Source organism: Scyliorhinus torazame, chromosome 7 (assembly GCF_047496885.1).
Source record: "Scyliorhinus torazame isolate Kashiwa2021f chromosome 7, sScyTor2.1, whole genome shotgun sequence".
Lineage (NCBI taxonomy): Eukaryota > Metazoa > Chordata > Chondrichthyes > Carcharhiniformes > Scyliorhinidae > Scyliorhinus > Scyliorhinus torazame.
Genome location: NC_092713.1, coordinates 309,955,918 through 309,975,650, shown reverse-complemented (window position 1 = coordinate 309,975,650; position 19,733 = coordinate 309,955,918). Strand labels below are relative to the sequence as shown.

Below are 19,733 nucleotides of genomic sequence, written 5' to 3'. Positions count from 1 at the left end.
GATTGCACACATACATTGTGTGGAAGTAGCAAGAGGTATGACCTTGGAATGCATAACCAGGGGCCGGGAATGCAGAGCCCATGAGTTAATAAGCAGTCAGTAAAAGGCACTGATACAGATCTAGTTCGAATACAGTATGTGATTCTGGTCACTGTACTACAGCAGGGATATGCTGTCCCTGGCGCAATGCTACAAAGATGTGTTTGAGATGGAATAAGAGATTGAAGAGCCTGGGATTGTTTATTCAGGAGAAGAGATGTTATGCAAATATTCAAGATTATTCAGGTAGCCTCTTTCATGTAACACCGCTACATTGGCTGGGTTTTGTTGTTTGTTTCATGTGTGGTTGCTTATTCTGTTAAAATTTATCATATACATGCCTGAATAAAATATTTTTCAAGAAAAAAATTCTTTGAGGATGTAACGAGGAAGTTAGACAAAGGAGAGCCAGTGGACCTAATCTATTTGGATTTCCAGAAGGCCTTTGACAAGGTGCCATACAGGAAGCTGCTAAATAAGATAAGAGCCCATGGTGTTAGGGGCAAGGTACTAGCATGAATAGAGATTGACTCATTGGCAGACTCGATGGGCCGAATATATTAATTCTACCCCTATGTCTTACGGTCTTATGTAGTAAAACATTCAAAGGGACAGAACACTGACACCGAAGCAAATGATGTGATGTTCGGACATTTAAAAGCTTAGTCAAAGAGGTAAGTTTTCAGGAATGTTTCAAGAAGAAATGATTTAGGGAGAGAGCCATATAATAATAATAACCTTTATTAGTGTCACAAATAGGCTTACATTAATACTGCAGTGAAGTTATTGTGAAAATCCCCTAGACGCCACACTCCAGCGCCTGTTCGGGTACACGGAGGAAAAATTCAGAATGTCCAATTCACCTAACAAGCAAGTCTTTCAGGACTTGTGGGAGGAAACTGGAGCACCCGGAGGAAACCCACGCAGACACGGGGAGAACTTGCAGACTCCGCACAGTCAGTGACCCAAGCCGGGAATCGAACCCGGGTCCCTGGCACTGTTGACGAATGTTGAATTCTTTACCCGTCAGTCTGGTGTCAATAAAACTCGAGATGGATTTGTAGGCATAGTATTATTTATTTTTACCCAACTTGCAAGTCTGACTCGCTTCACAAAAACCCAGAACATAAGCAGCCTCCTGGGTCTTCAGAATCGAGTGCTATTGGAGACAAAGGAATCTCTACAAATACATTCAAATGGCATCAAGTTTCACACAAACGATTCCCATAGGTCATCCTATACCCCTCCTGACCTGGCCATACATCCTAATTGGCTCACTTCTCATTCCTTTCCCCTGGCCTCTTGTTACCCAGCATCCTTTTCTCCTCCTCCACTAGGCACCCCTCCCCCTTCCGTGCCATGCTTTCTGAAATCCTTTGTCTGTGAACTCACTAGAATTAGACCGGCCTACATCTACATTACTGTAACTAATATATTTAAACTAACTATTTTATATCACATTCGTCACTGTGAGGAAGCAGTGCTAACCACTGTGCCATCCATATGGGCCCATCCAGCTGATGGCTTGGCGTCCAATGGTGGTATGAAGGGATTTTCAAAGTCGACGTCGCGGCCTGCGGATGTGTCGCGGGCAGGTGTCGGGAGTGGCGCAGTGCCATCCAACACAGCGTTCCCGATCGCAGGAATTAATGCACAGTAGCAGCAACAGCCGACTTTTTAAAATGACGGCAGCGACCGGCTTTCAGAGTGCGGGCGCGCTCACCAGTGCGCAGGCCTGGAGTCCAGCCTGAAACGCCAGCACGCTGACCCAGGAGAAGTTTTTTTTTAATTCAATGCAGTATTCTTGCCTGAAGTGCCAGAGAGTAAGTCACATGCCCCGAACACTGACGGCACATGCTCTGGGCGCGATTGTGATTCCTCCATTTTGTCAGCCGCAAACAAGCAACAGGAGAGTAAAATTAAAAATGGATCATTTTGTAATAAGAAAGAGGGCAAGAGAACCAAACAGGCCAGGATCTCACAATTAAACCTGCTGGAGAGAGCGGCTCAGGAGAATCTACAACAAGACATAGCAGTGCTAGTGTGAGCTCCAGGACCTCTGATGAACAGCCCATGCAGAAATGTAAATTGAATGACAAAGCAAGTGAGATCATGAGGACCAAGCAGGCTCACCTGTCGTATTAAAGGCAAACGGAAATTTGGGCAGCATGGGTCGCGAATGTCGGCCGCGTGGGTCCCGAAGGTTGGCCAGTTCGTAAAAATGTGTCCCCGGAAAAAAAGTTTGAAAAACACTGGATTAGGTCAATGTGTAAGGCCAGAATTGGAGACACACTGAACTCTTCAAAAGCAGTTTGCATTTATATAGTGCTGGTCAGGGAATAAAATGATCCAAGTTGTCTCACAGGAACATTACAAAGCAAAATTCCAAACCAAACCAGATAAGGTTTGGCTTAAATCTTAATCAAAGAAATAGGTTCTAATGAGTGTCATACAGGAGGAAATGAGGTAGAGAGGTTTAGGGATGGCATTTCAGAGCCTGCGGCCTAGACAGCTCATTGAACAGCTGCTAATGCTGAACCAATTGATATCTGCAATGTTCAGGAAACCTGAAATAGAGGAACACACAGAACTCAGAGCTGGAGGAGATTATAGAGATAGAAAAGGAGAAGGCCATGGAGGGATTTGAAAGAAGGGGGTGGCACAGTGGTTATCAGTTGCTTCACAGCTCTAAGGTTCGGTTCCCGGCTTGGGTCACTGTCTGTGCGGAGTTTGCACGTTCTCCCCGTGTCTGCGTGGGTTTCCTCCGGGTGCTCCGGTTTTCTCCCTCAGTCCAAAGATGTGCAGGTTAGGTGGATTGGGCATGCTAAACTGCCCTTAGTGTCCAAAATGGTTAGGTGGGATTACAGGGATGAGGTGGAGGTGTGGGCTTAGGTAGGGTGCTCTTTCCAAAGGCCGGTGCAGACTCGATGGGTCGAATGGCCTCCTTCTGCACTGTAAATTCTATGTCTATGTCAATAAGAGTTTTAAAATTGAGATGTTGCTTCGCCAGAACCAATGTAGATCAGTGAGCACAGGGGTGATGAGTGAATGTGACTCAATACATGCAAGGACAGATACAACTACCAAAACCCTGGGGTTTACCATTGACCAGAAACTGAACTGGACTAGCTATATAAATACTGTGGCTACCAGAGCAGGTCAAAGGCTAGGAATCCTATGATGGGTAACTCACCTCTTGACCCCCCAAAGCCTATCCACCATGTACAAGGCACAATTCAGGAGTGTAATGGAATACTCTCCACATGCCTGGATGAGTTTAGCCAACAACACTCAAAAAGCCCGACACCATCCAGGACATCCAGCCTGCTCAATTGCCCTTCCATAAACATTCTATTCCTCCACCACTGACGCACAGTGGCAGCCGTGTGTACCATCTACAAGATGAACTGCAGTAACTCACCAAGGTTCCTTAGGCAGCACCTTCCAAACCCACGACCACAACCATCTAAGAGGATAAGATCAGCAGATACCTGGGAACCCCACCACCTGGAAGTTCCCCTCCAAGTCACTCACTATCCTGACTTGGAAACATATCGCCGTTCCTTCGCCATCACTGAGTCAAAATCCTGGAATTCACTCTTCCTTCCCGAACAGCACTGTGGGTGTACTTACACCTCAGGGGCTGCAGCGGTTCAAGAAGGCAACTCACCAAACTCTGAAGGGCAACTGGGGACAGGCAATATATGCAGGAATACCCAATCACAAAAATGAAAAAAATAAAAAGTGAGCCTCAGAGGACTTCAGGCTTACGGAGGGTTGAATGGAGACGGCCAGACAAGATTGCATGGGAATGATTAAGCTTAGTGGTTACAAAATCATGAATGAGGTTTCCAGTAGCAGAGATCAGGGGGAGCAGAGTTGCTTATGTTACAGAGGTGGAAATAGCCAGTCTCAGTGCTGGTTGTAGGGTTGGGGGTTACACAGTTGGGGAGGAGATGAGGCCATGGGAAGATATGAACACACAGATGAGAACTGGTAGACTAGGAACCAATGTAAGTCAGGAAACACAAGGGTGATGGGTAAACAGGGATTGATGTGGGATAAAAGACAGTAGATTTTAAACCAGGAGATTTTAGCGATGACGGTAAACTGGGATCAGAAGCTCAACTGAGGGTCAAAGAAGGTGTAAAAGTTCCAGATGTTCTGGTTGAGCCTCAGACAGTGACCATGGTTGGTGAGCGAGCAGGGCTTGTGGCAAGGACAAAAAGCAGTGTCTCCAGTTCCCCCACTGTTTAATCAGATAGAAATTGAAGATCATCAGTCGGACAGTTCAGAGGCGGAGTGAGGGGGGGTGGGGGGGGGGGGGGGGCGGTCAATAGAGGAGTGCCAAGATAAAGCCAACTACTGTCAACATACATTTGACTCGGTGCTTGTGGATGAGATTGCCAAGGGGCAGCAGAAAGGTGAGAAATGGGAGGTGGTCAAAGATAGATCCTTGAGGGGCTTTAGATGTCATGAAATCTCCAAATGCCTGTCTAACGCCTTCTTGAGATAGTGGAGATTTCCGATTTCAGTTTTGTTGCTAATCATTCATCACCTTTGCGAAACGTAGTTAAATGTCACCTGCCCAATAACCATCTTTCCTCCTCTGAATTTCATGTCTTGCTGGGGCCCCACAAACAGATTTTCATTCTTGCATTCGCTCAACATGTCCCTTTCAGATTAGTCCTGCATAAAATAGATGCATGGCTTTCAAAATCTCATCACATTAATTTCATTCTACTGTTCTCATTACTTATGATTTCGTTATTTTAATGAGCACTGCTGACATTAACATAATCAGGGTAGCCATGCAGATTTAACTGGTTTAGAAGCGATGAACGCTTCAGCTGCTAACCCCTGTTGGGTTGAATTACAGCAGGAGTGTGACAGAGACACAGCGATGCAACAAGAGTGGGAGAGTGAGGGAGGTGGAGAGACAGAAATAGACAGAGAGACGGGGGGAGAGACAGCAAGAGATAGGGAAGGGGAGAGTGAAAGTGAGAGGCAGAGACAAAGAAAGGGAGAGGCAGAGTAGGTACAGGCACACACGGAGTCTTCGGGGAGGGGGGGGGGGAGACAAAGAGAGACGCAGAGAAAGAGGGAATGGGAAAAGGAGACACACCCACACACGCACAAAGAGGGACTGAGAGAGAGCGAGACAGAAAGATGTGGCTGTTGAGACGGAGAAACCTGCTGTGCTCGCCTGCTCCATTACGTTTGTGCCCATCAGCAACACAATTTTCTAATCGCACGTCCGGCAATCCTTAATGATCAGCGGGGCAGAGCAGAGGTGCTCATTGTGGAGACCACCTCCAAACAGAAACCAGAGACGCTGACAGCTCTGCCGGCAGGCAATGTGTTCATAGTCACAAATTCTCTCAATGGATACACGAGAAGATTGGCCAAATGAGATGTTGCTTCAAATAAGTAATAATGTAACTAATGGAATGTTAAATGTTTTATAAAAGCTCAGAGTTATCTTCAGCGTCCTCCTTCACCTGAGCGTCTGTCTGTTTGAGCCTCGGGGGAAACTGAGACATCCCCACGTGAAATGACCAGTTCTCAGAGACGGAACAAGGTCAGTGCGAGTGGGAAAAGGACCCTATTCCCTCCAATCACAGCACGGAGCAAAGATGTACTTACGCAAACCCGAACACTGTGAAAACAAGGCAGGATTATGAGATGAATAATAGTTGCCAGTAATTTAACTGAACATCCTCCCCTCGCCCCCAGTTCATCCGCTGAACTGAGCGACAATGAATGGGGTTCTTGAAATAAAATGTCAAATGATATTGAAAGCCAGAACAAGGAGATGACAAAAGCTGCATTTGTGGGAGCGTCTATTCTACACGAGGTTCCCCATCCACCTGAAGCAAAGTTTAACCCGCTTTAACACACTCACCTCAACCGCTGTCAAAATGTTTTCACAAATATACGATGTGAATATTTACATTTACACAGGCGCCTGTCAGTGCTACTCTTTAAATCAGACTGCCTCCCTCAGCCCCCCCCCCCTCAGCAATCACTCCCACCCCCTCATCCCCCTCAGTCACCCCCCCTCAGCAGTCACTCCCACCCCCTCATCCCCCTCAGTCACCCCCCTCCCCAATCAAACCCCCTCCCTCGTCGCCCCCCCCAATCAAACCCCCTCCCTCAGTCGCCCCCCCAATCAAACCCCCTCCCTCAGTCACCCCCAAAATCAAACCCCCTCCCTCAGTCAGCCCCACCCCCAATCAAACCCCCTCCCTCAGTCACCCCCAAAATCAAACCCTCTCCCTCAGTCACCCCCACTCCATTCAAACCCCCTCCCTCTGTCACCCCCACTCCAATCAAACCCCCCTCCCTCAGTCACCCCCACCCCAATCAAACCCCCTCCCTCAGTCAACCCCACCCCAATCAAACCCCCTCCCTCAGTCACCCCCAAAATCAAACCCCCTTCCTCAGTCACCCCCACTCCATTCAAACCCCCTCCCTCAGTCACCCCCCACCCCAATCAAACCCCCTCGCACAGTCACCCCCACCCCAATCAAACCCCCTCCCTCAGTCACCCCCACTCCATTCAAACCCCCTCCCTCAGTCACCCCTCAATCAAACCCCCTCCCTCAGTCACCCCCAAAATCAAACCCTCTCCCTCAGTCAGCCCCACTCCAATCAAACCCCCTCCCTCAGTTACCCCCCTATCAAACCCCCTCCCTCAGTCACACCCACTCCAATCAAACCCCCTCCCTCAGTCACCCCACCTCACAGCCCCCCCTCAGCAGTCACTCCCACCCCCTCATCCCCCTCAGTCACCCCCACCCCCAATCAAACCCCCTCCCCCAATCAAATCCCCTCCCTCAGTCAGCCCCACTCCAATCAAACCCCGTTCCTCAGTCACCTCCCCCATCAAACCCCCTCCATCAGTCATCCGCACCCCAATCAAACCCCCTCCCTCAGTCACCCCCACCCCCAATCAAACCCCCTCCCTCAGTCACCCCCAAAATAAAACCCTCTCCCTCAGTCACCCCCACTCCATTCAAACCCCCTCCCTCTGTCACCCCCACTCCAATCAAACCCCCTCCCTCAGTCACCCCCATCCCAATTAAACCCCCTCCCTCAGTCACCCCCCAATCAAACCCACTCCCTCAGTCACCCCCAAAATCAAACCCTCTCCCTCAGTCAGCCCCACTCCAATCAAACCCCCTCCCTCAGTCACCCCCCCCCATCAAACCCCCTCCCTCAGTCACACCCACTCAAATCAAACCCCCTCCCTCAGTCACCCCCACCCCCAATCAAACCCCCTCCCTCAGTCACCCCCAAAATCAAACCCTCTCCCTCAGTCACCCCCAATCAAACCCCCTCCCTCAGTCATGCCCACTCCAATCAAACCCTCTCCCTGAGTCACCCCCCCCCAATCAAACCCCCTCCCTCAGTCACCCCCCAATCAAACACCCTCCCTCAGTCACCCCCCCAACCAAACCCCCTCCCTCAGTCACCCCCCCAACCAAACCCCCTCCCTCAGTCACGCCCACTCCAATCAAACCCTCTCCCTCAGTCACCCCCACCCTTCACCGCCCCCAAAAATCACCGCCATCCCCTCATCCCCATTCAACCCCTCAGTCACCCCACCCCCTCATCACTCCTCATCACCCCATCTCCTCAACTCCCTGTCACCCCCACCCACTCAGTCACCCCAGTTTCTCACCACACCCTCAGTCACCCCTACCCCCTCACCCCCTCAGTCACTCCCACTTCCTCCTGAGTCACCCCATCTCCTCATCATCCCTCAGTTACCCCCATGCAGTCACCCCACTCTCAGATGATCCCCACATCTCACACCCCTGCCCTCACCCCCTCACTCGCCCCTGCCCCCCACCCCCTGTGATCCCCACCCCATCACTTCACTCAGTCACCCCCACTCAGTCAACCCACTCCCTCTCCCTCACCCACCACCACCCAACCCCCTCAATAACGCCCACCCCAACAGTCACCCTGACCCCCCCCCCACACAGTCACCCCCACTCCCTCACCCCTGCTCAGTCACCCCAACGCACCCTCTCTCTCAGTCACCCACCGCCTGAGTCACCCCAAACCGCTCATCCCCCTCAGTCACCTCCTACCTCCAGTCACACTCCACTCCTTCCCCCACCTCCCGTCAGTCAACCCTCATCCCTCAGTCACACCACCCCTCACTCCCCTCAGTCCCCCCACCCCCTCCCTCAGATACCCCACCCTCAGATACCCCACCCCCTCCCTCGGTCACCCCACCCCCTCCCTCGGTCACCCCAACCCCTCCCTCGGTCACCCCACCCCCTCCCTCAATCACCCCACCCCCTCCCTCAGATACCCCACCCCCTCCCTCAGTCACCCCACCCCCTCCTTCGGTCACCCCACGCCCTCCCTCGGTCACCCCACCCCCTCCCTCGGTCACCCCATCCCCTCCCTCAATCACACCACCCCCTCACACACACACCATCAGTCACCCCCCACCCTATCATCATCCCTCAGTCACCTCCCTTTCAACCCCCCCCCCCCCCCCCGCTCGCCCCCACACCCTCCTCCTCCCTCCCTCCCTGGCCAGAGTATTCACCGGTTGGTGCAGTGACCGCTGACCGCACTTTGCCTGACTCCGGCTGCCCATCGGGTCGAATCCCCGTCTCCTCCGGCTCCCGTGAGCTGTGAGTGGATATAAATAAAAAAAAACCGCAGCGTGAGACTGGCTGAGAGAGAAAGAGAGAGAGAGAGAAAGAAAGAGAAAGAAAGAGGGAAAAAGAGAGAGAGAGTGAAAGAGAAAGAGAGAGAAAGAAAGAGGGAATAATAGAGAGAGAGAGAACGAGGCGAGAGAAAAAGAAAGAAAGAGAAAGAGAGAAAGAAAGAGAGAGGGAGAAAGAGAAAGAAAGAGAGAAACAAAGAGAGAGAGAGAAAGAAAGAGAGAGAGAGAGAAAGAAAAAAGAGAGAGAAGGATGTTCAAAGGAACTTTAAACCAAAAGAATAGCTAACGGCGACATGTTGCGAAACCAAATCAAACAGAGCGAGCGAGAGGGGGTAAAATGAATGGAGATGCGGAAAGATTTAGTACCTGAAACCAACATTTCTCTGGAAAGGAGGGTAGTCGGTGTTTTGTTGTTTAACCTGAAAAACATAACAGGGCCAGTTTGTTTTGAATTGACTCGCCAGCGCAGACAACACAAGAAGCTGTGAGAGTGATAGCAGGTGGATTACAGGGAGGGGGTTGTGTAACCTGGGCCCTCATCCACTTCTCCCCCCTGTTCAAAGATAGCCCCAAACCAGGGCAGTGACAGGTGAAATGTGCACCCAGGGCAGGATCTGTGTGACCCCCACAACACTGCTGTGTGTCCCCTCCATTGGCCCTGAAGGCCGGATCCATAATCAGCGGCATCTTCAAAGGGTTAAACCCTAATTAAACCCATGCCAATAATGGGACGGATTAACCGCAGCACCAATGTGCTGGCGGTGAGTACAGTTGAAGGTCAGAACACAAAAGCAAATCTGTAAACTGGATCATTGGCACTTTGTGATTTGCAGGCTGCCGTTTTGAAGCCACTAAGTTTGATGGAACTACATTTGACATGAATTAAACCCGCGCGTCCGCGGGTTTGTTAAACCATCTCCGGCACTGCATTAACTGTCCGAATCATTTCTTCTCAAAAAAAATAATAAAGTCTCTCTACGCACAGCGCCAGATCATTTCCACTCGAAATCCAAATTTAAATAATGCATTTGCTTATGCAACCGACACGAGGACAACCCGAAGCAATCACCGGGATATTTTCTCTCTTGTCTCACACACATCTCTGCCCCAGAGATCCCACTTCCTCGGCACATCAATATTAATTGGGATTATCACTCTGACAATCTGGGAAAGTGAATGTTCTCTCACCCTCAGCAGAGGGCGGGGTGAGGGGAGGGGGGGAGGGGGGGGGGGGGGGGCTTGCATTAAGGTTTACGAGTGTTACTCATCCGATTGCGTATTAATTCTGGTCCTGTGCATAGATGGCACAGTCCTATTGATTTTGCAGAGGGTTGTGATGTGGGTGAAGGGATCATTAGATAAATACACACTGTGCCTTAGCAATGACACCCCCGCCCCCACTCCCCTTCGCCCCCCCCCCCCCCCCAATCACACAATCTGATCACTTGCACACCCGCAATTTGGGGCCCGTTTGGTAAGCGAGACTGAACTAATTGGAGATTAATTACAGTGGAGTGAAAACAGTGACAGTACGAGATAGATTGTAGAGCCAGACTTTTGGGTGTGTGCGGGGAAACAAAGCGAACTTGAAAACAGTTGATTATGTTTCATCTCGGTTCACCGAAATTCACTGACTGGGCGGGAGAAGCAAGTCCAATTGTGCCTTTCAACAGGGAAGCAGTGTAATTGGGCAGAGTCGCTCTTTCAAAGAGCCGGTCGGGAAGCGACCGGCCGAATGGCCTGCCTCCGCGCTCTCTGGTTCTCTGGGTATCGCAATGTGCAAACTGCAACAAGGACAGCACCCTTCAAATCAGCTCAGGCGGAGTTACAAACCCCGCGGAAATTACTCCGCTCCGTCTCCTGTCAATTTCAATGTGGTTTTCAGCTCTCCCCGTCTCACCCCTGTCTGGCGGGTAAGGGAGGCAGCCAGGAGAATGGTGTGGGCTCACAATGCCGGAATGCAGCAACGGTAATCTAGCACCGTATCTTAAAATCTGCAATTTAAAAAAAATTCTTAATAACAAAAGAAAGTGGCATAAAAAGTATCGATGACTCCTCCAGTGATGAAATGGCTCTTTCTTCCGATCCTGTGGGCTTTTAATATCCCCACTGACCCAGATCAGGGTGGGAGTGGGGTCTGTACAGGGGGTGCGGGGGCGGGGGGGGGGGGGGGGGGCGGACACAGTAACATCGGACCGCCAGAGCGCGGGGTCCACATCTGGCTGCCACGATATCTGCACACAGCCTGTGACGGCAATCCTGCTACAAGTACATTTCTTGTCACCTTAGAACATTAACCCAATAAATAACGACCGAATAATTCCTCTGTCGGAGTCATTGAGGGGAGTGGGGAGATGGGGCTATGGTGGAATAGTAAGACTTTCTTTGTTCAGGCGACTACAGCTTCACTAAATGTAAGACATAGATGGGATCTGCCCCAGTACAGGACTGTTGATGTGACTGCAGATTGTGTAGTGAGGCGCCCGGGTAAGATTGGACATTTTGTCCCACTGGGAGCTTGCCGTGGTTCGAGTGAACGTTTGAGATTTCGCCTGTTCAAAGCATGATTGCCGATAAACTTCAGTGGATGTCGAAGACAGCGGATCAGACCAGACCTCAGTGCGATATGTTTAAAGGGAGAAGGATACTGGTCACCTGAGGGTTAACACAAACAATACTTGGTCCGTTCCGTGTGTGAAAGGCGAGGTGAGGGCGGTATTGGTTCATGTCTTGCGTTAAACGTGGTCCCTGGATGCGTAGCTTGCAGTGAGGTCCTCCGTCTTCTCGGTGGGTTTGGAGTAAAAAGACCCCACCCCCCACCACTACACTCCCCGTGAAGCTTTTTAAACTCAATATTAACATAGGTTACTCGTTAGATACGCGTAAATTGGAATTCGGAAAGAATAACCCTTGGTGGGAAATTGTGATGGATTCAAATATTTATACATCCCAAAGGTACACCACTGATGCAGTTTCTTAATAAAGAGATGAACATATATGTTACATATTCTATAGTGTTTGTGTGTGAGGAATGATGAGGACATTCAACGTGTGTATGTGTGTACGTGTCTCTGGCTGTGTGTGTGCGTGTGTGCGTGTGTGTGTGTCTGGCTGTGTGTCTGTGTCTGGCTGTGTGCGTGACTGGCTGTGTGTGTGTATGTGTCTGACTGTGTGTGTCTGGCTGTGTGTGTGTGTGTGTGTCTGGCTGTGTGTGTGTATGTGTCTGGCTGTGTGTGTCTGGCTGTGTGTGTGTGTCTGGCTGTGTGTGTGTGCCTGGCTGTGTGTGTGTGTCTGGCTCTGTGTGTGTGTGTCTGGCTGTGTGTGTGTGTGTCTGGCTGTGTGTGTGGCTGGCTGTGTGTGTATATCTGGCTGTGTGTGTGTCTGTCTGGCTGTGTATGTGTCTGGTTGTATGTCTGTGTGTGTGTGTCTGTCTGTGTGTGTGTCTGGCTGTGTGGCTGGCTGTGTGTGTGTGGCTGTGTGTGTCAGGCTGTGTGTGGGGGGGCTGTGTGTGTGTCTGGCTCTATGTGTGAGTATATGTGTGTGTCTGGCTGTGCGTGTGTGTGTGTGTGTGTCTGGCTGTGTGTGTGCGTGTGTGTGTGTGTGCCTGGCTGTGTGTGTGTGTCTGGCTGTGTGTGTGTGTGTGGCTGTGTGTGTCTGGCTGTGTGCGTGTGTGTGTGGCTGCGTGTGTCTGGCTGAGTGTGTGTGTGTCTGGCTGTGTGTGTCTGGCTGTGTGTGTGTGTGTGTGTGTGTCTGGCTGTGTGTGTCGGGCTGTGTGTGTGTGTGAGTCGGGGTGTGTGTGTGTGTGTGTCGGGCTGTGTGTGTGTGTGTCAGGCTGTGTGTGTGTGTGTGTGTGTGTGTGTGTCTGGCTGTGTGTGTGTGTCTGGCTGTGTGTGTCTGGCTGTGTGTGTGTGCGTCGGGCTGTGTGTGTGTGTGTGTGTGTGTGTGTGTGTCAGGCTGTGTGTGTGTGCCTGGCTGTGTGTGTGTGTGTTTGGCTGTGTGTGTGTGGCTGTGTGTGTCTGGCTGTGTGCGTGTGTGTGTGGCTGTGTGTGTGGCTGTGTGTGTGTCTGTCTGAGTATGTGTGTGTCTGGTTGTGTGAGTGTGTGTGTCTGGCTCTGTGTGTGTGTGTGTCTGGCTGTGTGTGTGTCTGGCTGTGTGTGTGTGTGTGTCGGGCTGTGTGTGTGTGTGAGTCGGGGCGTCTGTGTGTGTGTGTGTTGGGCTGTGTCTGTGTGTGTCAGGCTGTGTGTGTGTGTGTGTGTCTGGCTGTGTGTGTGTGTGTGTCTGGCTGTGTGTGTGTGTGTGTGTGTCTGGCTGTGTGTGTGTGTGTCGGGCTGTGTGTGTGTGTGTGTGTGTCAGGCTGGGTGTGTGTGTCTGGCTGTGTGTGTGTTTGTGTCTGTGTGTGTGTCTGGCTGTGTGTGTGTGTGTCTGGCTGTGTGTGTGTCTGGCTCTGTGTATGTGTCTGGCTGTGTATGTGTGTGTGTGTGTCTGTTGGGCTGTGTGTGTGTGTTTGGCTGTGTGTGTGTGTGTCGGGCTGTGTGTGTGTGTGTCTGGCTGTGTATGTGTGTCTGGCTCTGTGTGTGTGTCGGGCTGTGTGTGTGTGTGTGTCGGGCTGTGTGTGTGTGTGTCGGGCTGTGTGTGTGTGGGGGGCTGTGTGTGTGTGTGTGTCGGGCTGTGTGTGTGTATCTGGCTGTGTGTGTGTGTCTGGCTCTGTGTGTGTGTGTGTGTGTGTGTTGGGCTGTGTGTGTGTGTGTGTGTGTCTGGCTGTGTGTGTCGAGCTGTGTGTGTGTGTGTGTCTGGGTGTGTGTGTCGAGCTGTGTGTGTGTGTGTCGGGCTGTGTGTGTATGTCTGGCTGTGTGTGTGTATCTGGCTGTGTGTGTGTGTGTGTCTGGCTGTGTGTGTGTGTCTGGCTGTGTGTGTGTGTGTCTGGCTGTGTGTATGTGTGTGTGTGTGTCTGGCTGTGTGTGTTGGGCTGTGTGTGTGTGTCTGGCTGTGTGTGTGTGTGTGTGTCTGGCTGTGTGTGTGTGTCTGGCTGCGGGTGCGTGTGTGTCTGGCTGTGTGTGTGTCTGGCTGTGTGTGTCAGGCTGTGTGTGTGTGTCTGGCTGTGTGTGTGTGTGTGTGTCTGGCTGTGTGTGTCTGGCTGTGTGTGTGTGTGTCTGGCTGTGTGTGTGTCTGGCTCTGTGTATGTGTCTGGCTGTGTATGTGTGTGTGTGTGTCTGTTGGGCTGTGTGTGTGTGTTTGGCTGTGTGTGTGTGTGTCTGGCTGTGTATGTGTGTCGGGCTGTGTGTGTGTCGGGCTGTGTGTGTGTGTGTGTTGGGCTGTGTGTGTGTGTGTGTGTCTGGCAGTGTGTGTGTTTGGCTGTGTGTGTGTGTGTCGGGCTGTGTGTGTGTGTGTCTGGCTGTGTATGTGTGTCTGGCTCTGTGTGTGTGTCGGGCTGTGTGTGTGTGTGTGTCTGGCTGTGTGTGTGTGTCGGGCTGTGTGTGTGTGTGTGTGTGTGTCGGGCTGTGTGTGTGTGTGTGTGTCTGGCTGTGTATGTCGGGCTGTGTGTGTGTGTGTCGGGCTGTATGTGTGTGTCTGGCTGTGTGTGTCGAGCTGTGTGTGTGTGTGTCGGGCTGTGTGTGTGCTGGCTGTGTGTGTGTGTCTGGCCGTGTGTGTGTGTCTGGCTGTGTGTGTGTGTCTGGCTGTGTGTGTGTGTCTGGCTGTGTGCGTGTGTGTGTGTCTGGCTGTGTGTGTGTGTCTGGCCGTGTGTGTGTGTCTGGCTGTGTGTGTGTGTGTCTGGCTGTGTGTGTGTGTCTGGCTGTGTGTGTGTGTGTGTCGGGCTGTGTGTGTGTGTGTGTGTGTGTCGGGCTGTGTGTGTGTGTGTGTGTGTGTCTGGCTGTGTGTGTGTGTGTGTGTGTGTGTCTGGCTGTGTGTGTGTGTCTGGCTGTGTGTGTGTGTCTGGCCGTGTGCGTGTGTCTGGCTGTGTGTGTGTGTGTCTGGCTGTGTGTGTGTGTGTGTGTGTGTGTGTCTGGCTGTGTGTGTGTGTGTGTGTGTGTGTGTGTCGGGCTGTGTGTGTGTGTGTGTGTGTGTGTCTGGCTGTGTGTGTGTGTCTGGCTGTGTGTGTGTGTCTGGCTGTGTGTGTGTGTGTGTGTCGGGCTGTGTGTGTGTGAGGGACGGGGAGGAGGCTTTTCTTAGGCGGGTTCTGGAATAGTCTGCCTGAAAGAAACAAGTTGAACAGTAAATCTCTGAAGGATAGGAAGTGGAAATTTGGATTTCTGAGGGGAAGGAGCAGGTGGGTGGGGGGCGGGCTGACAGGATAACTCTCTCAATGAGCCAGCACAATGAAGATGGGCCGAATCGCCATGTTCTGTGTTGTATTGCACAGGAGGGTGAAGTATAAAGGGGCCTGAAACGGGGAAATTGGGCTTAGTTCCGTCCGGTGGATAGTGAGTTGCGTGAAGTAGCCTCACCTCAGTTGGTGCCTTGATGGCAGCGCCGAGTCCGTGCCCACTGTCCCCGGCCACTCGGGCATGGCAGCCCTGCAGGGGGTTGTTATTGGGCGGGGTGGCCGGTCCGCACGGTCTGAGGAACATGAAGTCGCTCTTGGCAGATTCGGGGGTCAGGCACACTTTGTAGCGGTAAGCCTGGGAGGGCAGGCGGCAGGCTGGGAACTCGCCGCTCGCTGCGCCCGGGGCGCCGGCCGCCAGCTGCAGGTTCACGTCGGGCTTTTGGAAGATGTGGGCAGAGTTCCTCCTCCGGGCGGCGGGGCAGCAGGCGAGCGGGGAGCAGCCGTCAGCGCGGAGCCGGTGCCACCGGGCGAGGGCGAGCAGCAGGATGGCGAGCAGGAAGAGGAAGGAGATGGAGCCCAGGGAGATGATCAGGTAGAGGGTCAGGTCCGGGTTCAGCTGGCTGTCCCGGTCGGGCTCTGCCCGGGGCTCGGGCACCCGGTCCACCGCCGTCAGCAGGATGGTGAGGGTGGCAGAGAGCGGGGGCACCCCGCCGTCCTGGGCTTGCAGCACCAGGCTCTGCTGGGGCGAGTCCCGGGGGCCGAAGGGCCGCGCCATGCGGATCTCCCCGGTGTGCACGTCCAGCTTGAAGAGCCCGCGCTCGGTGGCCCGCAGCAGGCGGTAGGAGAGCCGGGCGTTCGCCCCCTGGTCCGCGTCCACCGCCGTCACTCTCACCGCCAGATGCCCCGCCGCCGCCCAGCGGGGCACCGTCTCCGCCGCCACCGAGCCATTGCGGGGCAGCGGCGCCACGATCACCGGGCCGTTGTCGTTCTGGTCCAGGATCAAGATGTTGACGGTGCAGTTGCTGCTCAGAGGCGTGAAGCCCGCGTCCTGTGCCCGGATCTGCACGCGGAACGTCCTGAGCTGCTCAAAGTCGAAGGAGCGCAGCGCGTACAGGCTGCCGGTGTCCGAGTTCACCGACACGTAGGTGGAGACGGGCATTCCCTGGACTTGCCCCTCCAGGATGGAGTAGGACAAGTAGGAATTCTGGTTGGCGTCGGGATCCTCCGCCCTCACCGAGCAGATGGAGGCTCCGGGCGCGTTGTTCTCCATCACGTACACGGTGTAGGAGGCTCGGGAGAAGCGGGGCGGGTTGTCGTTCACATCGGACACCTTCACCCGGATGGTGCGGCTGCTGGAGAGCGGAGGCGAGCCGCCGTCCCGAGCCGCCACCGTCACGTTATACTCGGGCACCAGCTCCCGGTCGAGCCGCCGCTCGGTCACCAGAGTGAAATACTTCCTGAAGGAGGGCAGCAGCTTGAAGGGGGGGCTCCCGGTCAACCGGCAGCTCACCCTGCCGTTAGCTCCGGTGTCCCGGTCCGTCACGCTGATCAGGGCGATGACCGTGCCCGGGGAAGCGTCCTCCGGTACCGGGCTGGACAGGGAGGTGAGCACAATCTCCGGCCGGTTGTCATTCACGTCCTGCACCTCCACGATCACGTTGCAATGGGCGGCCACCGCGTTGGGTCCCAGGTCCTTGGCCTGGACATAGACCTCATGCACGGGACTCCCCTCGTAATCCAAACCCCCCTTCACCCGTACCTGCCCCGTCTGCGGATCCACCGAGAACAGCTCCCGCACCGTCCCGTGCGCGTGGCTGCCCAAGGAGTAAGCTATTCGGCCATTGGTGCCTTCATCCAGGTCGCTGGCGTTGAGCTGGACGAGGAGCGTACCCCTGGGCGCGTCCTCCGCCACCCTCACCGTGTAGACCGGCCGCTCGAACACCGGCGCGTTGTCGTTGGCGTCCACAACGTGGACGGCGATGCGGACGCTGCCCGATTTCTCCGGGACCCCCCCGTCGAGCGCGGTGAGCAGCAGCCGGTGCACCGCTTGCCTCTCCCGGTCCAGGGACCTCTCCAGGATCAGCTCTGGGATCTTGCTGCGCTCACTCCGGGTCTGCACCTCCAGGACGAAGTGTTCATTCGGGCTGAGCCGGTAGGTGCGCAGGGAGTTGGTGCCCACGTCGGGGTCCTGGGCACTTTCCAGGGGGAAGCGGGAGCCGGGCGCCGCCGACTCGGTGATGTCCAGCTTGACCTGGGTGTTGGGGAAAGCGGGAGGGTTGTCATTCACATCCACAATCTCGATTTCAGCCTGGTACAGCTCCAGAGGACTTTCAATCACCACCTCCAGGCTGAGGAAGCAGGCGGCAGACAGCCCGCACACAGCTTCCCGGTCGATTTTCTCATTGACAAACAAGATGCCATTCTCCAAATTCACCTCCAGGTAATGCTTGCGGGCGCTGGGCACGATCCGGAACCTCCGAGCGGACAATTCGCCCACGTTTAACCCCAGATCGTCCGCGATATTCCCAACGAAAGCCCCGTGCTTCAACTCCTCGGGAATGGAATAGCGGAGCTGCCCGCTGGCTCCATCCAGAATGCTCACCAACCTCAAAAAAAATAACATGAAGCTCTTCCATATCCCCCTCCCAGGCGAATTAGCCATGTCACCCCGCTCTCTCCCCGCTGGAACCAGTGGCTGCTCCCAGGAGTGAGCCCACACCGATTTGGGTGTCAAACTTTCGTGGTGAGGTCTTGAATCAGGATCCTGGATGAAGCCACTTGGATGTGGCCACATCGCGAGTTGCCAATCCGGCACTCTGTCTGCCTGCCCCGTCCGATGTGTTTAACAGGCTGCTGGTGATGTGAGCTCTACTCCTCTCTGGCTCCTGTGCTGTGTAGTGTTGAGCTGGGAGGGCGGGAGCAAGGGGAAGCACCCACTCCCCCCAGCTTGCATTTCAGCACCTCATTGGAGGACAGCGCCACCGAGGCGCTCTCACCAACACCAGCGCTCCGGGCGTCCTCACACCATTGTTATTCGTGTGTTGCTTTACGAAAGCTGACAAGTCCCCAGCGCCCCTCAGCTCCTGCCGCCTTCTACCTGCTTCTGTCTACAAGGCAATGTGGAAAAGCGCAAAGCAGAATGTGTGCACTTGGGCGTCTATTCCTACAGCCTTGGCAGGTCTCAATGTCCCACATGGATTCTCGCGGGCAATTGAAATACCGTCAGATTGTTATATATTCTCAATAAAATGACAAACGTTGTTATTTTAGCTGCAAATAAAAGCAAGACTGCTCGACCTCCCATTCGCCTAGCTTTCCCTGCCTCCACTTTGTATTTAGTCTGCAGTGGTTAAGTTGCTAACACACCTGAGTGCTTCTGAGTCAGTGGTTTGTGGGTTCCATCAGCACTCCAGACACATGAACAGCCCGATGCAGTACTGAGGGGGTGCTGCACACTCAGAGCTCCAATCTGCCCAGCAGAATGTCAAACTGAGAACTTGGTTGTCCTCTCGGGTGAAAAAGAGCGGCACGGTAGCACAGTGGCTAACACTGTCGCTTCACAGCTCCAGGGCCCCAGGTTCGATTCCCGGCTTGGGTCACTGTCTGTGTGGAGTCTGCACGTTCTCCCCGTGTCTGCCTGGGTTTCCTCTGGGCGCTCCGGTTTCCTCCCACAAGTCCCGAAAGACGTGCATTTTAGGTGAATTAGACATTCTGAATTCTCACTCCGTGTACCCGAACAGGCGCCGGATTGTGGCGACTAGGGGCTTTTCTCAGTAACCTCATTGCAGTGTTAATGTAAGCCTACTTGTGACAATAAAGATTATTATATTATGCAAAATATACCATCGCTCAATCTCAAGGTAGCACTGAAATGTTTCCCCTATTGCGTGTCCCTCGAGCAACCACCCCAAAACAGAATACCGCCATCCATTTCAGGTGTGTGGGATCTTGCTGTGTACAAAGTGGCTACAATTTGGAAAGTACTGCATTGACTGTAAAGCACTTTGGGAAAATCTTTCCGCCATTAAAAGTTCCATATAAATGCAGGTCTCAATTTCAGCCTTTTAGCTATTCTGCGCTGTCAGCCTTTGTCCCTCATCCAGCTTTCTCAATTCTGAAACTTTACCATGGTAAATTACAGATGTAGTAACACAGAACAATGTAATTCCTACTCTGGCACTGCGAGATGCAAATTTCACAGTTGAAGGCTGGTCATGTTTTCTGATTAGTTTCTGACTAGAAACAGGTGAAGTCATTGCAGTAAATCTGACCTTTTTCAAATCATTCTGCTCGGCCCCAGTGTACAGGAATTGCCTGTATTTTTCACCACTATTGGTTAATCATGTCTGTTTATCTTTTTTTAAATTATTTTTATGATATTGTAAGAAACATGGGGGGGCGGGGAGGGAACACTCCTCTGGGGATATAACTTTCACAATGAGCAGCACTTCTCGCTTTTAATTATCAAATCACATCATTTTTCTTTGCAATATTTTCCCCTCCCTTCTGACAATCATGGGTCATACAACACAGAATGGGGACATCGGGCCCATTAGGCCTGTGCCAGCCCTCTGAGAGAGCTATTCAATTAGTCCATTTGCCTACTCTTCCCCCATGACCATCTAAATGTTTCCTTTTTCAAGTTTATATCAAATTCCCTTTTAAAAGTGACTAATGAAGCTGCCTTTCCAGACAGTGCATTCCTGATCTTATCAACGCACTGCATTAAAAATAAAT

At 52.9% G+C, this 19,733-nt stretch overlaps 1 protein-coding gene across 5 annotated transcripts in view; it reads right to left on the bottom strand.

Annotated features, from left to right (window-relative positions):
• The window catches only part of LOC140427181 (protocadherin-10-like), a 69,127-nt gene extending 51,132 nt beyond the window's left edge, over positions 1-17,995 (bottom strand). Inside the window, exons 1-4 of one of the 5 annotated variants that reach the window (XM_072512764.1) lie at positions 15,178-17,995; positions 9,101-9,153; positions 8,612-8,697; positions 4,387-4,728 (exon numbers count right to left, since the gene is read on the bottom strand). In XM_072512764.1, coding sequence (XP_072368865.1) covers positions 4,718-4,728; positions 8,612-8,697; positions 9,101-9,153; positions 15,178-17,790 — 2,763 coding nt within the window. In that variant the 5' untranslated portion in view covers positions 17,791-17,995 and the 3' untranslated portion in view covers positions 4,387-4,717. The other 4 variants (XM_072512763.1, XM_072512762.1, XM_072512767.1 and 1 more) reach the window with 4 other exon arrangements.
• Between the last annotated feature and the right edge of the window lie 1,738 nt (positions 17,996-19,733).